Genomic DNA, 24,386 nt, shown 5'->3' on the forward strand with positions numbered 1-24,386 from the left:
AGTAGCTATTCTGCATTTTCTTTACATTAGGACCCCTGATGGGACCATTTCCATGTACACATAATATTTGTTTGTATTCCTTAGTGCACCTTTATGTACTATATGTATTTAATACTGCTACTCTGTAAAGGTACCGTTACACTAAACGACTTACCAACGATCACGAACAGCGATACGACCTGGCCGTGAACGTTGGTAAGTCGTCGTGTGGTCGCTGGGGAGCTGTCACACAGACAGCTCTCTCCAGCGACCAACGATCAGGGGAACGACTTCGGCATCGTTGAAACTGTCTTCAACGATGCCGAAGTCCCCCTGCAGCACCCGGGTAACCAGGGTAAACATCGGGTTACTAAGTGCAGGACCGCGCTTAGTAACCCGATATTTACCCTGGTTACCATTGTAAAAGTTTAAAAAAAAAACAGTACATACTCACATTCTGATGTCTGTCACGTCCCCCGGCGTCCACAGGGTTAAAACTGCTTTCTGCAGAAGCGCTGTTAATGCACACGCTGCTGCCGAGAGCTTCCCTGCACTGAATGTGTCAGCGCCGGCCGTAAAGCAGAGCACAGCGGTGACGTCACCGCTGTGCTCTGCTTTACGGCCGGCGCTGACACAGTCAGTGGACGCCGGGGGACGTGACAGACATCAGAATGTGAGTATGTACTGTTTTTTTTTTTACTTTTACAATGGTAACCAGGGTAAATATCGGGTTACTAAGCGCGGCCCTGCGCTTAGTAACCCGATATTTACCCTGGTTACAAGTGAACACATCGCTGGATCGGCGTCACACACGTCGATCCAGCGATGACAGCGGGTGATCAGCGACCAAAAAAGGTCCTGATCATTCCCATTGACCAACGATCTCCCAGCAGGGGCCTGATCATTGGTCGCTGTCACACATAACAAGATCGTTAGCGGGATCGTTGCTACGTCACCAAAAGCGTGACGTTGCAACAATATCGTTAACGATATCGTTATGTGTGACTCAGCCTTAAAGGGACTCTGTCACCTGAATTTGGAGGGAACAATTTTCAGCCATAGAGGCGGGGTTTTCGGCTGTTTGATTCACCCTTTCCTTACCCGCTGGCTGCAATATTGGATTGAAGTTCATTCTCTGTCCTCCATAGTATACGCCTGCGCAAGGCAAGATTGCCTTGTGCAGGCATGTGCTACGGAGGACAGAGAATGAACTTCAATCCAATATTGCAGCCAGCATGCAGCCAGCGGGTAAAGAAAGGGTGAATCAAACAGCCGAAAACCCTGCCTCTATGGCTGAAAATTGTTCCCTCCAAATTCAGGTGACAGAGTCCCTTTAAGGCTATGTGCACACGTCAGGATTTTGTCAGGATTTTGTCAGGATTTTGTCAGGATTTTTCATCAGGTTTTGTAGCCAAAACCAGGAGTGGGTGATAAATGCAGAATTGGAGCATATGTTTCTATTATACTTTTCCTCTAATTGTTCTACTCCTGGTTTTGGCTACAAATCCTGATGAAAAATCCTGACAAAATCCTGACAAAATCCTGACGTGTGCACATAGCCTTACAGATATAATCCCCTAATATTCCCGCTTTGATTAGTGTCACTCTGATTTCTACTTTTTATTATTCTTGATTAAATAAATTTTGTAAGATGTTTAATATAAATACTCTCTGACCTTTTTTTTCTGGTGCGTAATCTATGGAAAGGGTTATATGTGGTTATTGTATATTCTGAGAAGTAATTATTTTTTTAATGATTCTGTTTTTGGGGACAATTTGATTTAATTGTATGCCACTATAAGGCCAAGTTCGCACGTTTAGTATTTGGTCAGTATTTTACATCACTGTTTGTAAGCCAAAAAGAGGGGTGGGTGAAAAATGCAGAAGTGGTGACACGTTTCTATTACATTTTCCTCAGATTGTCCCACTCCTGATTTTAGCTTACAAATACTGATGTAAAATATTGACCCAAAACTGAACATGGTCTAAGGCGGCGGCTTCCTTCGGAAGTACACGTTGAGGAATAATGTTCACCTACAACACAGGCGAAAAAAAAAAAATCTACGTCATTCCAAGTAGCAGAAAAAATGTATCCCGGACGCGCGCCGCTATCAGTGGAGAGGTGGACAGAATGCTCATTTAGTGGTAAGGAATCACCGACCACCTCTCCACTGAAAATGGCGGCTGTCAGGACTCTGTTCTCAAGATAGATGCAGGACTCATTTCACAATAACTTTGGACCAAAATTGCACCATGGCAACTTTTATTACAGTTCCCGAACGTGAGACCAATGTTTCAAATATCACAAAATTTTGCCCAAATTACTGCTTTTTATGCTCGTTAATTTCTGCGCTTCCCACTGTTAGAAAAGAGCATGTCACTGGTTAACCAGTTCAAGACCGGGCCATTTACCCCTCTGTCCCTGATTACGCACAATGTTTTTTTTTTCATACATGCAATTTATATAGCTTTTTTTCTTGTTCGGATAGTTGAGTAATTTTTGCAGCTTTTGTTTGTGATACATGGGGCTTTAGTTGTATGCCTCTTTCATAATCTCTCCTTTTTGGCTGATATCATTGGAAAAATAATGGACATAGATGTCAATTTTTCCCATTTTTTTATCCACAGTACAACTAAGATACATATAAAGATTTGTTCCCCATTCTGCGACAACTATTTTTATATATCAGGGACATTTTTTTTTTTACAGGGTCAGCGCTAGTAACAGAGATTTGGCATTTTTTTTTTAAATTAATGTATATTTTTCCTTTCCATTTTTGTTTTATTTTGCACATTGTGCCCTCCATAAGGTCATGAAAGACATTCCAATATTGAACTATTTCTATTTTCATCTTATTTCCCCTGTAACTGCGGCTGGCACGTTACCCCCAGTTACAGGGGAAATTCAGCTTCCTGCAGAGCTGTCTGGTCTCCTATCATCCACAGTTCCTGTCTCCTCCCTATATACAGCAATCACATGGCCGCTGTATATGGAGGAGACGCCTTCAGTGCTTCCTATTACTGTGTATACAGCGATAAAGAAGGCAGACTGTATTTACAGCAATTCATGTCACAATTTGCGCCAAACATGTGACTTCGCTGCGTGAATGGAGGCCTGGTACGTTTTACACGAAAGGATCATTGTTTTCTCGTCAAAACACTGAGAGACCACAGTGCTGCCGCCATTTTACCACATCTCACACATTTATAGTGTTAGACTAGACCCATAGCTCTTGTGCCCAGGGAGCTGTAATGGCCGCCCTCTAGAAACAGAAATGACTAATAATATGACCTTTGCTTTGAGAAGACCATGGTCGGTGTGTAAAAAAAAATCATCAATTCCTCCAAAGAAATGACCTAAAATGGTCGTCGGGTTCCTACAACCAATAGACCTCACATAGCAACCAATCACAGTCAAGCTTTAATTTTTTATGACTAAAATCTGCGCTTTGATCGGTTGCTTTTTTTTTCCACAGAAGGTTCATAAATAAAAACTTTGCTCTGATTGGCTGCAAAAGCTAAATGAGATGCAGCATTTCGTAACTGATTTTTATTTTTTTCGCTACAGGAAAATAATTAGTCACTGGACAAAATATAAGCTTTATTATTAAAACTTAAAAAGAAAGACTTTGAAGTTACCTCAGGTAAGCTTCCCGCCATTTTTCTAAGCTACTGTTGCTAAACCAGTGATCACGTGTCACTTTCTGCCAATCCTAAGACGTCATTGAAGTCACATGACCTACACTCGCGCTCCCCCGCGCTTCCTTTACCCCTTATCACCTTCCCGCCTTTTTATAGTCTAGCTTTACTTCACACGCACAGGTGACGTCTTCTCTGAGTGGGCGGACACGTCAGCGATCACATGACACTCCTCTGACCAATACTAAGGACGCCGAGAGTCATGTGACGCGCAGCCGCTTCCCCGCGCAGTCAGCGCCTCCTTCCTCCTGTCAGAGCTGTGAGGAGGGCTCAGCATGGCGGAGGCGGCCGCTCCCGGTGCCGTCCTCCTCTTTCTCATCTCTCTGTCTCCACGGCCCGCGTCTTCCTGGCTGCTCGGTCTCCGGCCGGAGGACACGGTGGGCGGCCGTGTGTCCCTGGAGGGAGGCACTCTGCGGGCGGCTGAGGGGACCCGCTTTACCCTGCGCCTGTACTTCCAGCCTCCGCTCTCGGCTCAGCAGCAGCTGCATCCCCAGCAGCCGAGCTCCGCGGGTAACGGCTCCGGCCCTCCCCCCAGACTGGTGTTCATCGAGGAGCCGCGGGCGGAAGGTGACCCGTGCCTGGATGAAGGGGCCTGGGCTTCGGATGTGGAGGTGCTCGGCCCTCTGCAGCCCTCCCCTCACGGAGGCTCGGCCCTGGTGGAAGTCAGGGTCCGGGAGCTGCGGAAAGGGGAGCGGGGGAAGCTCTTCTCGCTCTGCGCCTTTGACGGGCGGCGCTGGGAGCACCATGGCGGGGAGCACTTCGTGCTGGAGGTCCGGGAAGCTGCCGAGGCGATGCCGGCCTGGCTGCGGGCTCTGGTGGCGCTGCTGCTGCTCGCCATGTCCGCGCTCTTCAGCGGCCTCCGCCTCAGCCTGCTCTCCCTGGACCCGGTGGAGCTGCGGGTGCTGCAGAACAGCGGCTCCCCGGCGGAGAAGGAGCACGCCCGGAGGGTGCAGTCAGTGCGCGCCCGGGGCTCCTACCTGCTCTGCACCCTGCTGCTGGGCAACGCGCTGGCGAACGCCTCCCTGGCCGGCTGGCTGTGCTCGTCCCTCCCCGCGGAGCCCTGGGTCTCCGTGCTGCTCTGCACCGCCTGCGTCTTTCTGTGCGGGGAAGTGGCTCCCTACTCGGTGTGTTCCCGGCACGGCCTGGCCATCGCCTCCCGCACGCTGTGCCTCACCCGCCTGCTGATGGCGGTCACCTTCCCGCTGTCCTACCCGCTCAGCCGCCTGCTGGACTGGGCGCTGCGCCAGGAGATCAGCACCTTCTACACCCGGGAGAAGCTGCTGGAGATGCTGCGGGCGGCCGATCCCTACAACGACCTGGTGAAGGAGGAGCTGAACATCATCCAGGGCGCCCTGGAGCTCCGCACCAAGGTGGTGGAGGACGTGCTCACCCCGCTGGGGGACTGCTTCATGCTGCGCTCGGACGCCGTGCTGGACTTCAGCACCGTCTCCGAGATCCTGCGCAGTGGATACACCCGCATCCCGGTGTACGAGGGCGACGACCGCGCCAACATCGTGGATATCCTGTTCGTCAAGGATCTGGCCTTCGTGGACCCGGATGACTGCACCTCCCTGCAGACGGTCACCCGCTTCTACCACCGACCCCTGCACTGCGTCTTCAATGACACCCGACTGGACGCGGTGCTGGAGGAGTTCAAGAAGGGTGAGGGCGGCTACACCCCCAGCCTGTGCCTGTCTCATCCCAACCTCCTGTCCCATCCCGATTCCCTGTGCCTGTCTCATCCCCGGCCTGTGCCTGGCTGTCTCATCCCCTGCCTCCTGTGCCTGTCTCATCCCCGGCCTCCCTGCTCTCCTGTGACTGTCTCATCCCAACCTCCTGTACCTGTCCCATCCCGATCCCCTGTGCCTGTCCGATTCCCGGCCTCCTCCTGTCCCATCCCGATCTCCTGTGCCTGTCTCATCCCCGGCCTCCCCCTGTGCCTGTCTCATCCCCGGCCTCCCCCTGTGCCTGTCTCATCCCCGGCCTCCTCTTGTGCCTGTCTCATCCCAACCTCCTGTCCCATCCCGATCCCCTGTGCCTGTCTCATCCCCTGCCTCCTGTGCCTGTCTTATCCCCGGCATCCCTGCCTCCTGTGCCTGTCTCATCTCCGGCCTCTGCCTGTCTGTCTCATCCCCTGCCTCCTGTGCCTGTCTCATCCCCTGCCTCCTGTGCCTGTCTCATCCCCTGCCTCCTGTGCCTGTCTCATCCCCGGCCTCCCTGCCTCCTGTGCCTGTCTCATCCCCGGCCTCCCTGCCTCCTGTGCCTGTCTCATCCCCAGCCTGCCTATCTCATCACTGGCATCCCTGCCTCCTGTGCCTGTCTCATCCCCAGCCTGCCTATCTCATCACTGGCATCCCTGCCTCCTGTGCCTGTCTCATCCCTGGCCTCCTGTGCCTCTCTCACCCTCGGTCTCCTTGCCGCCTGTGCCTCTCCCAGACATGGCCTCCTGTACAACTTCCCTGTGATTCAGTCTGAAGCATCCTCTGCCCAAAACTTCATCATCCAGCAGCTGTAATCCCTGCCACCATCCTGTTATACAGCATAAGGCCGGTTTCACACGTCAGTGGCTCCGGTACGTGAGGTGTCAGTTTTCTCACGTACCGGAGACACTGACACACGTAGACACATTAAAATCAATGTGTCTCTGCACGTCAATTGATTGTTTGCGGACCGTGTGTCCATGTGCAAAACACGGAGACATGTCAGTGTTCGTGGGAGCGCACGGATCACACGGACCCATTAAAGTCTATGGGTTCGTGTAAAACACGTACCGCACACGGATGCTGTCTGTGTGCAGTCCGTGTGCCGTGCAGGAGACAGCGCTACAGTAAGCGCTGTCCCCCCAGCGTGGTGCTGAAGCCGCCATTCATTTCTCCTTTCCAGCAGCGTTCACTGGAGAGAAGATATTTTTTTTGTGTGTTTAAAATAAAGATCCCTTTCACCACCCCCCTCCCACCGCCTGTGCGCCCGCCCGCTGGAAGTAAAATACTCACCCGGCTCCCTCGCTGCTTCCTCTCAGCGCCGCAGCTTCTTCCTGTATGAGCGGTCACGTGGTGCCGCTTATTACAGTGATGAATATGTGGCTCCACCTCCCATAGGGGTGGAGCCGCATATTCATCACTGTAATGAGCGGTACCACGTGACCGCTCATACAGGAAGAAGCTGCGGCGCTGAGAGGAAGCAGCGAGGGAGCCGGGTGAGTATTTTATTTACAGGAGGTGGGAGGGGGGTGGTGACCGGGATCTTTATTTTAAACACACAAAAAAAATGATTTTTCATATCTTCTCTCCAGCGAATGGTGCTGGAGAGAAGAAATGAATGGCGGCTTCAGCACCAGATGCAGGAGACAGCGCTTATCTCTAGCGCTGTCTCCTGCACGGTCCGTGTGCTACCCAGTCGGCACACGGCTGCCGCACGTGTGCCACACTGATGTGCCACGTGATCACACGGATAACTCCAGTACCGATTTTTCCGGTACTGGAATTATCTGGACGTGTGGGACAGGCCCAAGTAACATCACCAGTCTGTGTCCCCACTAATCGGCTCCTGTATACTGCTGTATTTTGGACCTAGTTTCCCCACTAACAGCCCTTATTGTCAGTACAGTCATCAGCATCATTCAGCCACTGTCCCACCATAGACGTGTAGTAACCTTCTCATTGGTTATAAGTATCCTACTGTAAAATATATAGCATACTCCAGCCTGTGTCCTCACTACCATCACATCCTGCATGCTACTGTATTATGTATAGAGTATCCCCCACCACCAGTCATCGGCATCATTCAGCATCTGTCCTACTGCACATATAGTATCCACAATTACAAGCTTGTGTGGTATCGTCATAATCTCCTGCATCATAAAATATATCTAGTATCTTCCATCACCTGCCTGTATATTCCAACTACAGTTATCAGCTCTATCGTACTGTATTATTTATGTAGATGGGTGGACGCACAGAAGAGGGCCCTTGTGCAGGGACTCCCTGTGGAATCCAATACATCACCATAATGAATCCCTATATGTGCTGTTTTGGAGGTGGTAGTGGGCACCAGGTTTCACCAATGATATGTTCGCCCCTGTATCCAGAATGCCCTTATCAGCCCTTACAGTCACCAGTTATTCAGCAACTGTATCATACCATGTTACACGTCTAGTATCCTACACAACTAGTTATCAGCCTCTGTATTATGTATCTAGTGTCCCCTACCAGCTGCCCTTATCTTCACTAGTCATTCAGCAACTGTATCATAATATTACACATCTAGTATCCAGTCTGTTTCCTAACTGCAGGCATCCATCAGCCTCTGTACTCTCCTGGCTCCATTGATTAGCATTGTTCACGCTGCACCTTCTGCTAAGATCTGTATCCTTCATATAGTGGTGTCTGTAATATCGCATAACTAGTGTCCTCCATCACCAATCTGTAACCTCCAATCTCTATATATCTGCGTCCTACTACAGTATGTTCCTCATCGGTTCCTGTATTTTATTTTACTTGCTTATTTAACACCCTTAATTCCACACTTGCAAGGGCAATGCGAGAAACTCGTGCAAGTCTCCCTCAATACCCGGCACTGCCGTCGACACTCAGGACCGGAATGTGCCACTGCATGTATTTCTAGGCAGCTGAACGCTCCGGTCTGAACCGCCGGCAGCAGCACCGGGTATTGAGGCGAGAGACTCAAAACAGGGACTTTTGCAGTTTATTGCTTATTAACCCCTTCGTGACATGCGCCGTACTAGTACGGCGCATGTCATGTCTCCCTCTTTGAAGTGGGCTCTGGCGGTGAGCCCACCTCAAAGCAGGGACAGCTGACATGTGCCCACAATAGCGGCAGGTGGAATCGCAATTCACCCGCCGCTATTAACTAGTTAAATGCCGCTGTCAAACGCTGACAGCGGCATTTAACTAGTACATCAGTCCGGAAATGCGCACATCGCTGACCCTCGTCACGTGATCGGGGGTCAGATGTCTGCATGACAACCAGAGGTGTCTTGAAGACCTCTGTGGTTGTTGATGCTGGATTGCTGTGAGCGCCACCCTATGGTCAGCACTCATAGCAAGCATGCAATTCTACTATGGAGGAGCGATCTGAGCTTTGCTCCTATGTAGCAGAGCCGATCGGGTTATGCCAGTTTCTAGCCTCCCATGGAGGCTATTGAAGCATGGCAAAAGTAAAAAAAAAAAATGTTTTAAAAAATATAAAAGTATAAATTATTATTTATTTATATAGCACCATTAATTCCATGGTGCTGTACATGAGAAAGGGTTACATACAGGGTTATAGATATCATTTACAGTAAACAAGTTTACAGTGACAGACTGGTACAGAGGGGAGAGGACCTGTCCTTGCGGACTTACATTCTATCACCCCCCTTTCACCCCATTCAAAATAAAGCAATAAAAAAAATCAAACCTACACATATTTGGAATCGCCTGATCTATCAATAATAAAAAAGGATTAACCTGATCGCTAAATGGCTTTGCGAAAAAAAATTCGAAACTCCAGAATTACATTTTTTTTTTTGTCGCCGCGACTTTGCATTATAATGCAATAACTGGTGATCAAAAGGACGCATCTGCACCAAAATGGTATCATTAGAAACGTCAGCTCTGCATGCAAAAAGTAAGCCCTCACCCAACCCCAGATCACGAAAAATGGAGACACTACAGGTATCGGAAAATGTCGCAATTTTTTTTTTTATTAGCAAAGTTTTGAATTTTTTTTCACCACTTAGATAAAAAAGAAACTAAACTAGTTTGGTGTCTGTGAACTTGTAATGACCTGGAGAATCATAATGGCAGGTCAGTTTTAGCATTTAGTGATCCTAGTAAAAACGTCAAACAAAAAACAAGTGTGGGATAGCACTTTTTTTTGCAATTTCACCACACTTGGAATTTTTTTCCCCTTTTTCTAGTACGCGACATGGTAAAACCAATGGTGTCATTCAAAAGAACAACTTGTCCCGCAAAAAACAAGCCCTCACATGGCCATATTGACGGAAAAATAAAAAAGTTATGGCTCTGGGAAGGAGGGGAGCAAAAAACGAAAACTCAAAAATGAAAAAGGGCTGCAACTTGAAGGGGTTAAAACTTGCAGCCATATTTTGAGATATGGTACTTTTTGTTTTATTTCTAGCTCGTTGCAGAGGAGATCGACTATTGCTGCTGTCTTGCTTGTGTGCACTAGGCTGAAGCAGGCAGGGATTAGGAGGTTATAGCACGCTCCAGTGGTCAATGCAGCTTCAAAACAGCACTTACAAGCTCAATAGAAAAGAGGTTGTAAGTGCTGTACATGTTCTGCTGTCTTGAAGCGGTGGTCAGTCTTCAGGGCAACGAGCTGTAAACTAAAAAAAAAAGTGTTAGTACCTCAAGAACGGATGACAATTTTAACAATCAGTAAATTGCAATGTTACTTGTATTTCTAAGCACTATCGATCGGTCAATACCTAAATATGAAGGAAAAATGTTGTGAACCCCAGCCCTTAAAATGCCAATAAAAGCTTAAATGCATATATGGATAAACTATATAGATTTTTATTATACATGTGGCATCAAATATTGTATCCCCATTGACTCAGTTTGCTGAATGATGCAGTTTTCTTGCAGATATGCTGTAAAAATAGCAAAAGTCAGCACCTAAGAAAGTGAAATTAATGGGCAAGTGCAAATCTGCTAGTGCTGCAATACAATAACAAGTACAAAGATGCAGTTGCCCTGCAAGCAATGGAACTTTTTCCATTGTTTTAACCATTCAAAGACTGTTTGTTTGTTTGTTTTTTATCGATTATGATTTTTTTTTTTTCTTTTTTCCAAAACTTTTTTCCCCTTCATTATAGCCTTATGATGGCTTCTTTTTTTCTGTAAGGGTATGTTTCCACGTTCAGGAAACGCTGCGTGTTTGACGCTGCGCAGAGCCGCAGCGTCACACACGCAGCGTCCAGATGTTCCAGCATAGTGGAGGGGATTTTATGAAATCCCGTCTCCACTATGCGTGGTAACACGCAGCCGGCGGCCCTGCGATTCCAGACATGCTGGCCGTCTTTTAAGATCGCAGCATGTCCGTTTACCTTGCGGCGACGCCGCAAGGTAAAACAGGGTCCTATGTGTGGGGTGCGATGATGCCGGATGTGTGCAATGAACACATCCGGCATCATCGCGTCACAGAAGGGGGCGGAGCGGGTTTGCCGCTCGTCCAAACCGCCGGCCATCCTGAAGGTGGAAACATACCCTGATGGTATGTGTCCACGTTCAGGATTTGGTCAGGATTTTACGCAGGTAAAATCCTGACCAAATCTGCACCTGAGGTCACTGGCAGGTCACCTGCATTGTTCTTGCGTTTCAGCAATGTAAGGACATGCTGCGTTCTTAAAAGACGCGCCACATGTCCATTTCCGCGGGTCTACCGCATGTGTCTTTTAATGCATAGTGGAGATGGGATTTCATGAAATCCCCTCCACTATGCTGTAACATCTGGACGCTGCGTGTTTGACGCTGCAGCTCTGCACAGCGTCAAACACGCAGCGTTTCCTGAACTTGGAAACTTACTCTAATAGTACTTATGAAAAATGATATTCACTTTACCTTACAATGAACGGAAAAATGGGAAAAATTCCAAGTAGGTTGACATGTGGCAAAAAACTTTCTTCAATTTTTTTAATTTGGTTTTTACAGTGTTCATTGTGTTGTGAAATATGATTCTCTGGATGAGTACAATTATGGTGATACCAAAAACAGTTTTTGGGGGTTTTTTTTAAACTATTTTAGTGACTAAAAAAAAATTAAACTTTCGAAACGTATTTGGTTAGTGTCTACATTTTCTGAGACCCCTAACTTTTTTTTGTTGTTCTGTTGATGGAGCTGAATTAGAGCTTATTTTTGAAAGATTTAAAAAAATAAATAAATCAAATCACCCTCCTTTTAAAACTTTAGAAACAACTTTTATTTTTTTAATAAATTTCATAATTATTTTCAATAATTAAGAATGCTATATGTTTGGTATTGCAATAATCGTACTGACCTGATGAATAATGTTGACAGGTTATTTTATATTGCACAATGCACGGCATTAAAACAAAACCCAAACATTTCTGATTTTTTATTTTTATTTTTTCTTGCCATTCATCTGCACTTGAAATGTTTTTCCTGTTATTCAGTACATGATTTGGTAAAATTAAGGCTACGTTCACATTTGCGTTGTTGGGCGCAGCAACGCAAAACGCATACACAACGCAGCGTTTTGTGACGCATGCGTTCAACGTTTACATTAATTTTGGACGCAGAAAAACTGCATCATGTAGCGTCGGCTGCGCCCAAATGACGCATGCGTCAGACAAGGCTAGACAACGCATATCGGCGCATGCCCATGCGCCCCCCATGTTAAAGATAGGGACGCATGCGTTGGTATCCGTCGGCGACGCTGCACCCAACAACGCAAATGTGAACGTAGCCTAACATTGTCATTTAAAATTACAACTCATCCCGAATAAAACAAACTCTCATGTGACTGTCACTGAAAAAGAAAATAAAAAATGGGACTCTGGAGAAATATAGAGAAAGGAAAGAGCAAACATTAAAATTGGTCATAGCACGGAGGGTCTACGTTTATAAAGAGACCCTCATTCACTCTAGACAAGAAAACTGCAAAAACATGCAGTGAAAAATGTAAGACTTCACATGTCCGTGTATTAGCTAAATGGCTACAAAAAATGGAGGAAAATAGAGATCGTGATAGCAAAGACAAAGGATCCAGATACTAAGGCATTGTCGGCAGAGTATTGCACATAGTAAATAGTTAATTGAATTCAAAGTATTGCAATAAATAAATGAAAATTACACTGATTAGAAAACTATTTAACTACATGCTTCATAGACAGGGAGGCATAGAAAATTCATAAAATATATTGCTAGAGAAGGGAGCACTACAAAAAATTGCTTGCTAACATGAAGGAAAGTAACAACTCGTAACAGATCACATGCTCCCCAAATAAAGTCAAATGGAATAAGCATCCTTAAGAGTTTAAGGGCTCATTCACACATTTTTTTGGTATGCTTACTCTCCATGGTTTTCATGGCTAGCACTCGTACCTTTGGTATCCTATGGAGCCATTCATATTTCTGATTTTTTTTTTTCCATGGGCTGAGCGATCCGTGGAAAATTGCGGAGACATGTCCAATTTTGATTAAAGTGTCGTATCAAGATTACCAATTGAAGTCTATGGGTCCGTGAAAAAAATCGAACCCCACTCGGGTGACATCCATTTCCTTAATAGACGTGTACCGCAACCCCAAAATTTAAATAGCCAGTGTGTAATACTTCATCCATGCGCTGTCTGATTTTTACCGACTGGTTGCTATGAGGAGTTAGGATACCTCAGTTACTTTATTCAGAGACAAGAAAAACAGCTGGCATATGGATGGTAATAGCAGACACTGAACACATCTGATTATAAACTGCCTATCACACAGATAAAAAAAAAAGTATTTTTTTTTGTAGATATTAGATTGTTGTCTATTTACGTAGAAATCAAAGAGATTGTCCAGCTTCAATGTGTATGAATGTCTTAAAGGAGCTTTCTAAAGCCAAAAGAAACAATACAGCTACAATAAGTAACTGGTGTATTCTGATCCTTATTTTCCACTGTTCCAACGTTGTCCGACCTGCTGCTCTTCAGTTTACGTTGGCTGCAGTGGTGATATTTATATTTCACGTATCCATTGGCTTGTCCAGGAGTACATGGCACTTGACCACTGAAGCTTGTGATCGCCTGCAGCTGTCACATGGGGAGTACATGATGTCTTGCAGTTTTCACACTGACTACTAAAGCTGATAATAGTCAAACACACCCTGTACAGAAGACTTATCAGTACAGACCGAAAACAATAAAGGGCAGCACTTCTATATAAAGAATCCTCCATTCATAATAGGTGATGTCACAGCTCACCTCCTCCCTGCCTGCACAATAAATTAACAATTCTATATACAGTAGATAAAGGATTGATAATAGGTGATGTCACAGCTCACCTCCTCCTCCTGTACAATGACTGATAACACCTCTATATACAGTAGATAAGACAGGATCCACCATTCACAATAGGTGATGTCACCGCTCACCTCCTCATCCTGTACAATGACTGATAACACCTCTATATACAGTAGATAACACAGGATCCACCATTCACAATAGGTGATGTCACAGCTCACCACCTCCTCCTCCTGTACAATGACTGATAACACCTCTATATACAGTAGATAAGACAGGATCGACCATTCACAATAGGTGATGTCACAGCTCACCACCTCCTCCTCCTGTACAATGACTGATGACACCTCTATATACAGTAGATCACACAGGATCCACCATTCACAATAGGCGATGTCACAGCTCACCTCTTCCTCCTGTATGACTGATAACACCTCTATATACAGTAGATAACACAGGATCCACCATTCACAATAGGTGATGTCACAGTTCCCCTCCTCCTCCTGTACAATGACTGATAACACCTCTATATACAGTAGATAACACTTGTATATACAAAACATAAAGGATTCACAAAATATGATGTCACAGCTTACCTTTACAAAGACTAATAACATCTCTATATAAAGTACACTGGCTTGTAAAAATATTCACCCCCTTTGCTTTTTACCTATTTTGTTGCATTACAACCTGTTTAAATAGTTTTGTAATCCCGATTTGTTTGTGATGCATCTGCACTAAATGGTATAAGTTGGTGAAGTGATGTGAGAAAAATATAGGCATAAATTAAATTTATGGGATCAAATAGCTAAGCATTGGCATGTGCATATGTATTCACCCTTTTTGCGATGAAGCCCCTAAAAAATTGTGATCCAAGCAGTTAGGCCATGTGCACACGTTCAGGATTTTTAGCGTTTTTTTCGCTATAAAAACGCGAAAAAAACGCTAACATATGCCTCCTATTATTTACAGTGTATTCCGCATTTTTTGTGCAAATGTTGCGTTTTTTTCTGCGAAAAAATCGCATCGTGGAAAAAAAAGCAACATGTTCATTAAAAATGCGGAATTGCAGGGATTCCGCACACCTAGGAGTCCATTGATCTGCTTACTTCCCGCACGGGGCTGTGCACACCATGCGGGAAGTAAGCAGATTATGTGCGGTTGGTACCCAGGGTGGAGGAGAGGAGACTCTCCTCCACGCACTGGGCACCATATAATTGGTCAAAAATAAAAGAATTAAAATTAAAAATAGTCCTATACTCACCCTCGATGTCCCCCGCAGTGTTCCCGCCTCACCGCTGCACGCTGCCGTTCGGTTCCTGTAGCTGGTGTGCGGTGAAGGACCCTGCCGATGACGTCACGGTCCTGTGATTGGTCGAGACCGGTCATGTGACCGCTCACGTGACCGTGACGTCATGGAAGGTCCTGCGCGCACACCATCTATACGGAACGGACGCCGGTGAGGAGATCAGCTGTCTGCGGGTGAGTATAAGCATTTTTTTTCTTTTTTTTATTATTTTTAAACATTCTATCTTTTACTATAGATGCTGCAAAAGCAGCATCTATAGTAAAAAGTTGGTCACACTTGTCAAACAGTATGTTTGACAAGTGTGACCAACCTGTCAGTCAGTTTTCCAAGCGATGCTACAGATCGCTTGGAAAACTTTAGCATTCTGCAAGCTAATTACGCTTGCAGAATGCTAAAAAAACGGGAAAAAAATGCGGATTTCTTGCAGAAAATTTCCGGTTTTCTTCAGGAAATTTCTGCAAGAAATCCGGACGTGTGCACATACCCTTACTCTCATGTCACATGCATAGCGGACATCCCCCTGTGTGCAATTTAAGTGTCACATGTCTGTCAGTATATAGACTTTTATCTTTTCTGAAAGGCCACAGAGGCTGCAACATCATTAAGGAGACACCACTATCCAAACAACACCATGAAGGCCAGGAGATCTCCAAACAAGTCAGGGACAAAGTTGTTGAGAAGTACAAGTCGGGTGGGTTATAAAAAAAAAAAAAAAAATATCCCAATCTGTGATCATTCCCCAGAGCATCATCAAATCCATGATCATCAAATGGAAAGAACATGGTATCACAACAAATCTGCCAAGAGAGGGCCGTCCACCAAAACTCTCAGTCTGGGCAAGGAGGACGTTAATCGGAGAAGCAGCATAGAGACCAAAGGTTACCCGAAGGACTTGCAGAGACTGGAGTATCTGTCCATACAGTCACAATAATCCTTACACTCCATAGAGGTGGCCCTTATGGAAGAGTGGGTAGAAAAAAGCCTTTAGTTACACACACTTTCACGATTCCACCCCCCAGTGTGTCTGATGCAGTTACTGACAGCACAGTCCAATCTGGTACAGGGGCGTTCTGAAGCTGTCAGTACTTTGATTGACAGCTCAGCCATCCTATCTGGTACAAGGGCGTGCTGAGCTGACAGTGTGTTGATTGACAACTCGACTATCCAATCAGAGACTGGCTGACTCCCAAGTGTTTGTTATCCTAGGTGATTGCCATGCTACTTTTATCAGAGCTGTTTCTTCAAGACCTCTGCCAGATGTTCATTCAGCTTGTGTGGTTTGTTTCCTGTGTGCCTCAAGTAGTGTATGTTGATCTTTTGTTGCCTGACCTTGGACCTTGTCTGTTTAACCCCTTCTGCTCTGATCCTCTATCCTGGTATTCTGACCTCGGATTGTTACCTGACTACGCTTTTGTCTCTTCCTTTTTATGACGTACCCTCATGGCCTCTGACCTTGGACTTCTTGACTATCCTGGTTCACAGCTTGGCGGTGAACAGTGACTAGCTTCACGCACACAAATTGTTAGGTTTGCCAGGAGACATGTGGGAGACTCACCAAATGTATGGAGGAAGGTGCTGTCGTTAGAGGAGACCAAAATTGAACATTTTGGCCACCAAGGTAAACGCTATATCTGGCACCAAACCAACATGGCTCATCTCCCACCCCAAGAACACCATCCCCACAGTGAAAGGTAGTGGCAGCATCATGCTTTGGGGATGTTTTTTGGCAGCAGGGACAGGGAAAATGGTCCAAGTCAAGGGTAATATGGATGGTTTGAAATACAGGGATATTTCTGAGCAAAACTTGTTTCAGTCTGTTAGTGATTTGAGACTGGGACAGAGGTTCATCTTACAACAAGACAATGACCCAAAGCATACTGCTAAAGCAGCAGTCAAGTGGTTTAAGGGGAACATGTAAATGTTTTGGAATGACCTAGTCAAAGCCCAGACCTTGATCCAATTGAGAATCTGTTGTCAGACTTGAAGAGGAAACGTCTAACTTGAAGGAGTTGGAGAAGTTTTGCCTTGAGGAATGGGCAAAAATCCTAGTGGCAAGATGTGGAAAGCTCATAGAGACTCTACAAAGTACTGACTTTAGGGGGTTGAATAGTTATGCACACTGAAGTTTTCATTTATTTTGTCCTATTTGTTGTTTACTTCACAATAAAGAGAAAACCAAAATGTTCACTGTTGTAGACATGTTATTTACATGAACTGATGCAAACCCTAAAAAACAGTGAAATTCTAGATTGTGAGGTAGCAAAACACAAAAAATGCTAAGGAAAAATGCTTTTGCAAGGCACTGTAGATAACCGGATTCACAATAGGTGATATCACAGCTCACCTCCCCCTCCTGCACAGTGACTGAAAACACCTCTATATACAGTCGATAACACAGGATCCACCAAACAGAATAGGTGATGTCACAGCTCACCTCCTCCTGTACAATGACTGATAACACCTCTATATACAGTAGATAACACAGGATCCACCATTCACAATAGGCGATGTCACAGCTCACCTCCTCCTGTGCAATGACTGATAACACCTCTATATACAGTAGATAACACAGGATCCACCATTCACAATAGGTGAGGTCACAGCTCACCTCCTCCTGTACAATGACTGATAACACCTCTATATACAGTAGGTAACACAGGATCCACCAATCACAATATGTGATGTCACAGCTCACCTCCTCCTCCTGTGCAATGACTGATAACACCTCTATATACAGTAGGTAACACAGGATCCACCATTCACAATAGGTGATATCACAGCTCACCTCCTCCTGTACAATGACTAATAACACCTTTATATACTGTAGATAATACAGAATCCACCATTCACAATAAATGAGATCACAGCTCACCTCCTCCTGTACAATGACTGATAACACCTCTATATACAGTAGATAACACAGGATCCACCATTCACAGTAGGTGATGTCACAGTTCACCTCCAGTACAATGACTGATAACTCCTCTATATACAGTAGATAACACAGGATCCACCATTCACAGTAGGTGATGTCACAGTTCACCTCCTCCTCCTGTACAATGACTGATATCACCTCTATATACAGTAGATAACAGGATCCACCATTCACAATAGGTGATGTCACAGCTCACCTCCTCCTCCTGTACAATGACTGATAACACCTCTATATACAGTATATAACACAGGATCCACCATTCACAATAGGTGATGTCACAGCTCACCTCCTCCTCCTGTACAATGACTGATAACACCTCTATATGCAGTAGATAACACAGGATCCACCATTCACAATAAGTGATGTCACAGCTCACCTCCTCCTGTACAATGACTGATAAACCTCTATATACAGAAGATAACACAGGATCCACCATTCACAATAGATGATGTCACAGCTCACCTTCTCCTTTACAATGACTGATAACACCTCTATATACAGTAGATAACAGGAACCACCATTCACAATAGGTGATGTCACAGTTCACCTCCTCCTCCTGTACAATGACTGATAACACCTCTATATACAGTAGATAACAGGATCCACCATTCACAATAGGTGATGTCACAGCTCACCTCCTCCTCCTGTACAATGACTGATAACACCTCTATATACAGTAGATAACACAGGATCCACCATTCACAATAGATGATGTCACAGCTCACCTCCTGTACAATGACTGATAAACCTCTATATACAGAAGATAACACAGGATCCACCAATCACAGGTCAGGTTTCTCCTGTATCTGTATGACTTTAAATCCAGCCTGGCTGTTATTACTAGTACTAAATGTAAGCCAAGATGCAAGTGTGAACGGATCCTGACTTTGGCTCTCATTACTAATGAATGTTACATCCGGTATTATAACAGTTTGTGTATTCTCGCTGCAGACTAAGTTACTTCAGTGCAGGTTTATTGTCGTAGGTAAATCTCACCTGGCCATAGTACAGCGGGTCAATAACGAAGGAGAAGGGGATCCGTTTTATGAAGTGATGGGAATTGTGACCTTAGAGGATATTATAGAAGAAATCATAAAGTCAGAGATCCTGGATGAGACTGATCTGTACAGTAAGTATCACGTTTACAATACGGTGAGTGTTTTGCTACAATAAAGTCGATCTGTCCCCACATTTCACAGCATAAGCAAAGGCTATGTGCACACTGAGATATTTGAGGAATTTTTGTAGCGGGTCTGTTCCAAAAAGGCTTGAAAGTCTCTTCCTATTTATTTCTTTTGTAAAATTACTTTGTTGTTCATATGTCCGGTCTTTTGGTTGTTTTCTTTTTCTGCTTCATGTTTTAAAAAATGCCGCGGTGGGAAAAAAAGAAAGTGCATGTCACTTTGTTAATGCGGATCGTAATGGAAAACACTCCAAAATAGCCTCTGTCCAATCAAAAGCCTGCAAAAAAAGCTTCAGGAAAAAACTTTGTCAAATCCTTCAAGAAATGGAAATTAACGAAATGTGCAACATTTCATTAAGTGGTTTTCATAAAAAAAAAAATAAAATTGTAGTTTCTCACTGTCTCTCTGTGCACATACCATAAATGCATTATTAAACAGATCTAGACCTGATGAGGCTAGTGTACTTACTCCATGTCAGAATCCAAATTAGAGGCACATAAGCAGGAAACAATTCATGGGTCCTCCCTAAGGATACCGACCTTTTTATTTTATATCTAGTCCTTTTCTATGCAGCAGGTCGGTGGGGAACTGGGTGATAAGATCCCCACCGTTCGTCATGCATTTCCACCGTATGGAGGAAATGTTTTGTCGCAAAGAATTGGACATGAACTGCTAGAGAAGTTCAAGCAAGGTCACGCAAGTGTCAGCCATGAAGAAGGAGCTGGACGCCCGTCCACGACTGATGACGACGTTGATTGTGCACGTGGACTAATTCTTTGGGTAGATGAGTAACAGTGGATTATGTGACAAATCAGCCCTTCAAGGCCGCAGAATCTCGTCTGATGAAGACAGAAAGACAGCAATGCATTTGTGTATTCCTTTTTTCTGAAAGTTGATTAACAGTGCAGATGTTTATTGAATCCCCCTCGTATGTTTCAGAACTTAGCGCTGTGCTGTTCCTCTGTTCTTCTTAGAAATGTATGACTATATTGATCACTGGGTATCACCAATTGGGGGAAGGTGTTCCCTACACTTCCTGATACTGTCCAATCAGTGCTGTCCATGTAGGGACACACCCCTTTGACAAACAGAACTGTTCCATCCATTTACTAATTTATTCATTTCCAGGAGGAATAACAGGAACAGCGCAATGGAACGTTATATAAAAATGTGATGGATTATTGATATTTCTTGGGGAAAACAAACACTGGATCAGGCAGGAGGGGTCATCTTAACATGAAAATCATAAATTAGTCTAATTTTTATTTTTTGTTCTTTTGTATAGCTGATAATAGAAAAAAGGAAAGAATTCCACACCGGGAGAGGAAACAACATGACTTCTCTCTCTTCAAGCTGCCAGACAGTGAGATGAAGGTGAAGATTTCTCCCCAGCTTCTGCTGGCTACACATCGATTCATGGCAACAGGTTTGTAGGCACAAGTGTATAGATGTAACCTGCAGGATGTGCTATTTACAGATCTCAGTGATGTTACTTTATGACCAAGGAAGCCTGATATGTAAATATCTGATGGTTGTTTGCTGGTGAATAGAGGTGAGAAAATCGATTGTAGATTAATTGATTTTGCCATGAATTTCTTAAATAATTCCAGTTCTAACTAATCCAAATTTTGGGACATTTGATGTGCTTGAATCGAGATTCTGAGGACCACATTAACCCACCTCTCTTTGTCCCTCCCCATAGCTGACACCTAGTCCATCAATTAGCTCCTCTCTGGTCAGATCAGCTGTCATGTGCCAGAAAAGGTGCGGGTTTATCGCTGGAGTGCGCACTAAACAGTGAAAGGCATCCAATGATGGACTGTGTCATTGGAAGTTAAGGTGTTAAAGGGGAAGAGTTTCTGTACTGGCAATCCCTATGCTTTGGGATATATAATATAATAACAACCACCCCTGACAGGATTAATGGGTATATAGTATAATATTTCAATTGAAAGATTATAAATGTATTTTGCAGAAATTGAGCCTTTCAAAGCACCGTACCTGTCAGAGAAGATTCTGCTGCGGCTGCTGAAACATCCACATGTGATCCAAGAACTGAAATTTGATGAGAAAAATAAAAGGTCTTGTGAACATTTTCTTTACCAGCGCAATAAACCGGTGGATTATTTTATTTTAATTCTGCAGGTAAATATCTGTAAAGTGTGAATTATAATTCACCATTGCTTTATGTAGCATCTTCATCTTTCTTTGCTTTCGTTTTTGTAAGGGTAAAGTGGAAGTCGAAGTTGGTAAAGAAGGATTGCGATTTGAGAACGGTGCTTTCACCTATTATGGCGTCCCTGCTATACTCACCGCCGTATCCTCCGGTAATGACTTCTGATACACATACTACACGGATGTCATACATTGCAGAACTACTAAATAGAAGTCTCATATAATGTATCATTTATCTCTACCTTTCTTTGTCTTCACATCAACTTTTTCCTGACTGAATGATTTTTCGTTCTTGTGTTGTTTTTTTACTCCAAGGGCATCATTTTTTTATTTTTTCCATTGTCATCGTCATGTGATAGCTTTTTGTTGTTTGTTTGACGAGCTGTAACATTGAATGACAACATTCTTTTCAACATATAAAGCAGTTAAAAATCGGGGGGGGGGGGGATTTTGACTGGGATGTGATTGAAAAAAAAAGACCAGCAATTCAAACATCACTTTCTGAGTTTAGTTTTAACAACATTCACTTTATGGTCAAAATGACCTGGTAGCTTTGCTCTATGGGTCTGTATGGTTGTGATGATACCAAATACCAAACCAATGGGGAAAAAAGTATTCAGTCAGCCCCCAATTGTGCAAGTTCTCCCACTTAAAAAGATGAGAGAGGCCTGTAATTGACATCATAGGTAGACAACAACTATGAGAGTCACAATGAGAAAACAAATTCAGAAAATCACCTTGTCTGATTTGGCAAGATTTATTTTGCAAATTATAGTGGAAAATAAGTATTTGGTCATTAACAAAAGTTCATCTCAATATTTTGTTATATATCCTTTGTTGGCAATGACAGAGGTAAAACGTTTTTTGTAAGTCTTCACAAGGTTGGCACACACGTTGATGGTATGTTGGCCCATTCCTCCATGCAGATCTCCACTAGAGCAGTGATGTTTTGGGCCTGTCACTGGGCAACACGGACTTTCAACTCCTTCCAAAGGCTTTCTATGGGTTTGAGATCTGGAAACTGGCTAGGTCACTCCAGGACCTTTATATGCTTCTGACGAAGCCATTCCTTCAGTGCCCTGGCGATGTGCTTGGGATCATTATCATGCTGAAAGACCCATCCATGTTTCATTTTCAATGCCCTTGCTGATGGAAGGAGGTTTGCACTCAAAATCTCACGATACATGGCCCCATTCATTCTTTCATGTACATGGATCAGTCGTCCTGGTCCCTTAGCAGAGAAACAGCCTGAAAGCACGATGTTGCCACCACCATGTTTCACATTAGGTATGGTGTTCTTTGGATGCAACTCAGCATTCTGTCTCCTCCAAACACGACGACGAGTTTTGTTTCTACCAAACAGTTATACTTTGGTTTCATCAGACCATATGACATTCTCCCAATACTCTTCTGGATAATCCAAATGCTCTCTAGCAAACTTCAGACGGGCCCAGAAATGTACTGGCTTAAGCAGTGGGACACGTCTGACAGTGCAGGATCTGAGTCCCTGGCGGCGTAGCGTGTTACTGATGGTAGCCTTTGTTGCAGTGGTCCCAGCTCTATGTAGGTCATTCATTAGGTCCCCCATGTGGTTATGGGATTTTTGCTCACAGTTCTTGTGATCATTTTGACCCCATGGGGTGAGATCTTGCGTGGAGCCCCAGATCGAGGGAGATTGTCAGTTGTTTTGTATGTCTTCCATTTTTTTATTATTGCTCCTACATTTGATTTCATCACACCAAGCTGCTTGCCTTATTGCAGATTCAGTCTTCCCAGCCTGGTGCAGGGCTACAATTTTGATGTCGTTCAACAGCTCTTTAGTCTTCACCATAGTGGAGTTTGGAGTGTGACTGTTTGAGGTAGTGGACAGGTGTCTTTTATACTGACAGGTGCCATTACTACAGGTAATGAGTGGAGGACAGAGGAGCCTCTTACAGAAGAAGTTACAGGTCTGTGAGAGCCAGAAATCTTGCATGTTTTTAGGTGACCAAATACTTATTTTCCACCAAAAATAAATCTTACTAAATCAGACAAGCCTTTAGAAATACCCTGGTTTAGGGAAAGAGGGAGAAAAAAAAGACAAGTGCGGCGCTTCCTCTGAGCGTAATACGTTTTTACCATCAGTAAAAAAAATCTTTTAGTTGTGGTTATGCTCACCTTCAACCGGTAAGAAATGCACTTTGAGATTCTCAAGGAATCAATTCTTTAGGCAACTCTTCTCCATATCTTGTATAATCCAATAAGGTGTGCAGCTCACTTTGGAGAACTATGTGTTGATCCTGCTTCGGATCCACATACGTGGTGAATTCAAAGAGAAAATAAACTCCAAGCGAATGTGGCCCTAATCACCTTAGGATTTTTTTTAATACATCCACTTCGAGTGAAAAAATGTTAATAAAAGTTCATTTACTTTCTCAAAACTAAAAAAAATGGGATTTTTTTTTTTTTTTTTTAAATACAGTACAACGCGTTTTGGCTGCTATTTTTACAGTGCAGTTTTTTGTTACAGTACAGTTTTTTGTTACCTGATGAAGGCTGTAAAAATAGCAGCCAAAACGCGTTGTACTGTATTTTAAAAATATTTTTATTCTTTTTTTTGTTTTGAGAAAGTAAATTAACTTTTATTAACATTTTTTCACTGGAAGTGGATGTATTAAAAAAATCCTAAGGTGATTAGCGCCACATTTGCTTGAAGTTTATTTTTCCTTCAAATCAGACAAGGTGATTTTCTGGATTTGTTTTCTCATTTTGACTCTCATAGTTGTGGTCTACCTATAATGTCAATTACAGGCGCCTCTCATATTTTTAAGTGGGAGAACTTGCACAATTGGTGGCTGACTAAATATTTTTTCCCCACTGTATATGTTTTGGATTTTTTACTTACTACTTTAAAAAAATAAACCGTGCAAAAAGAAAAATTTGATTCATTCCTCATATTCTAAGAGCCATATTTTTTATTTCTCCATAGATAAAGTTGTATATGGGCTTGTTTCTTGCAGTACAAGCTGAAGTTTTTATCATTATCAATTTGGGTTATATACGATTTTATAAAACATTTGGGGGTGGTGACGTGACCAAAAACGAGTCTGGTATTTAGATTTTTTATTCTCTTCTGGTGAT

At 44.0% G+C, this 24,386-nt stretch overlaps 1 protein-coding gene across 2 annotated transcripts in view; it reads left to right on the forward strand.

The window, feature by feature from the left end:
- Positions 1-3,853: 3,853 nt before the first annotated feature.
- Positions 3,854-24,386, forward strand: part of CNNM1 (cyclin and CBS domain divalent metal cation transport mediator 1) — a 35,395-nt gene continuing 14,862 nt past the window's right edge. For both annotated transcript variants that reach the window (XM_077258335.1, XM_077258336.1), the window contains exons 1-5: positions 3,854-5,340; positions 18,893-19,036; positions 20,377-20,517; positions 21,067-21,236; positions 21,319-21,418. In XM_077258335.1, the coding sequence (XP_077114450.1) occupies positions 3,954-5,340; positions 18,893-19,036; positions 20,377-20,517; positions 21,067-21,236; positions 21,319-21,418 (1,942 nt within the window). In that variant the 5' untranslated portion in view covers positions 3,854-3,953. The remainder of the gene's footprint in view (positions 5,341-18,892; positions 19,037-20,376; positions 20,518-21,066; positions 21,237-21,318; positions 21,419-24,386) is intronic.

This window comes from Ranitomeya variabilis, chromosome 4 (genome assembly GCF_051348905.1).
Source record: "Ranitomeya variabilis isolate aRanVar5 chromosome 4, aRanVar5.hap1, whole genome shotgun sequence".
In the NCBI taxonomy this organism is placed as follows: domain Eukaryota; kingdom Metazoa; phylum Chordata; class Amphibia; order Anura; family Dendrobatidae; genus Ranitomeya; species Ranitomeya variabilis.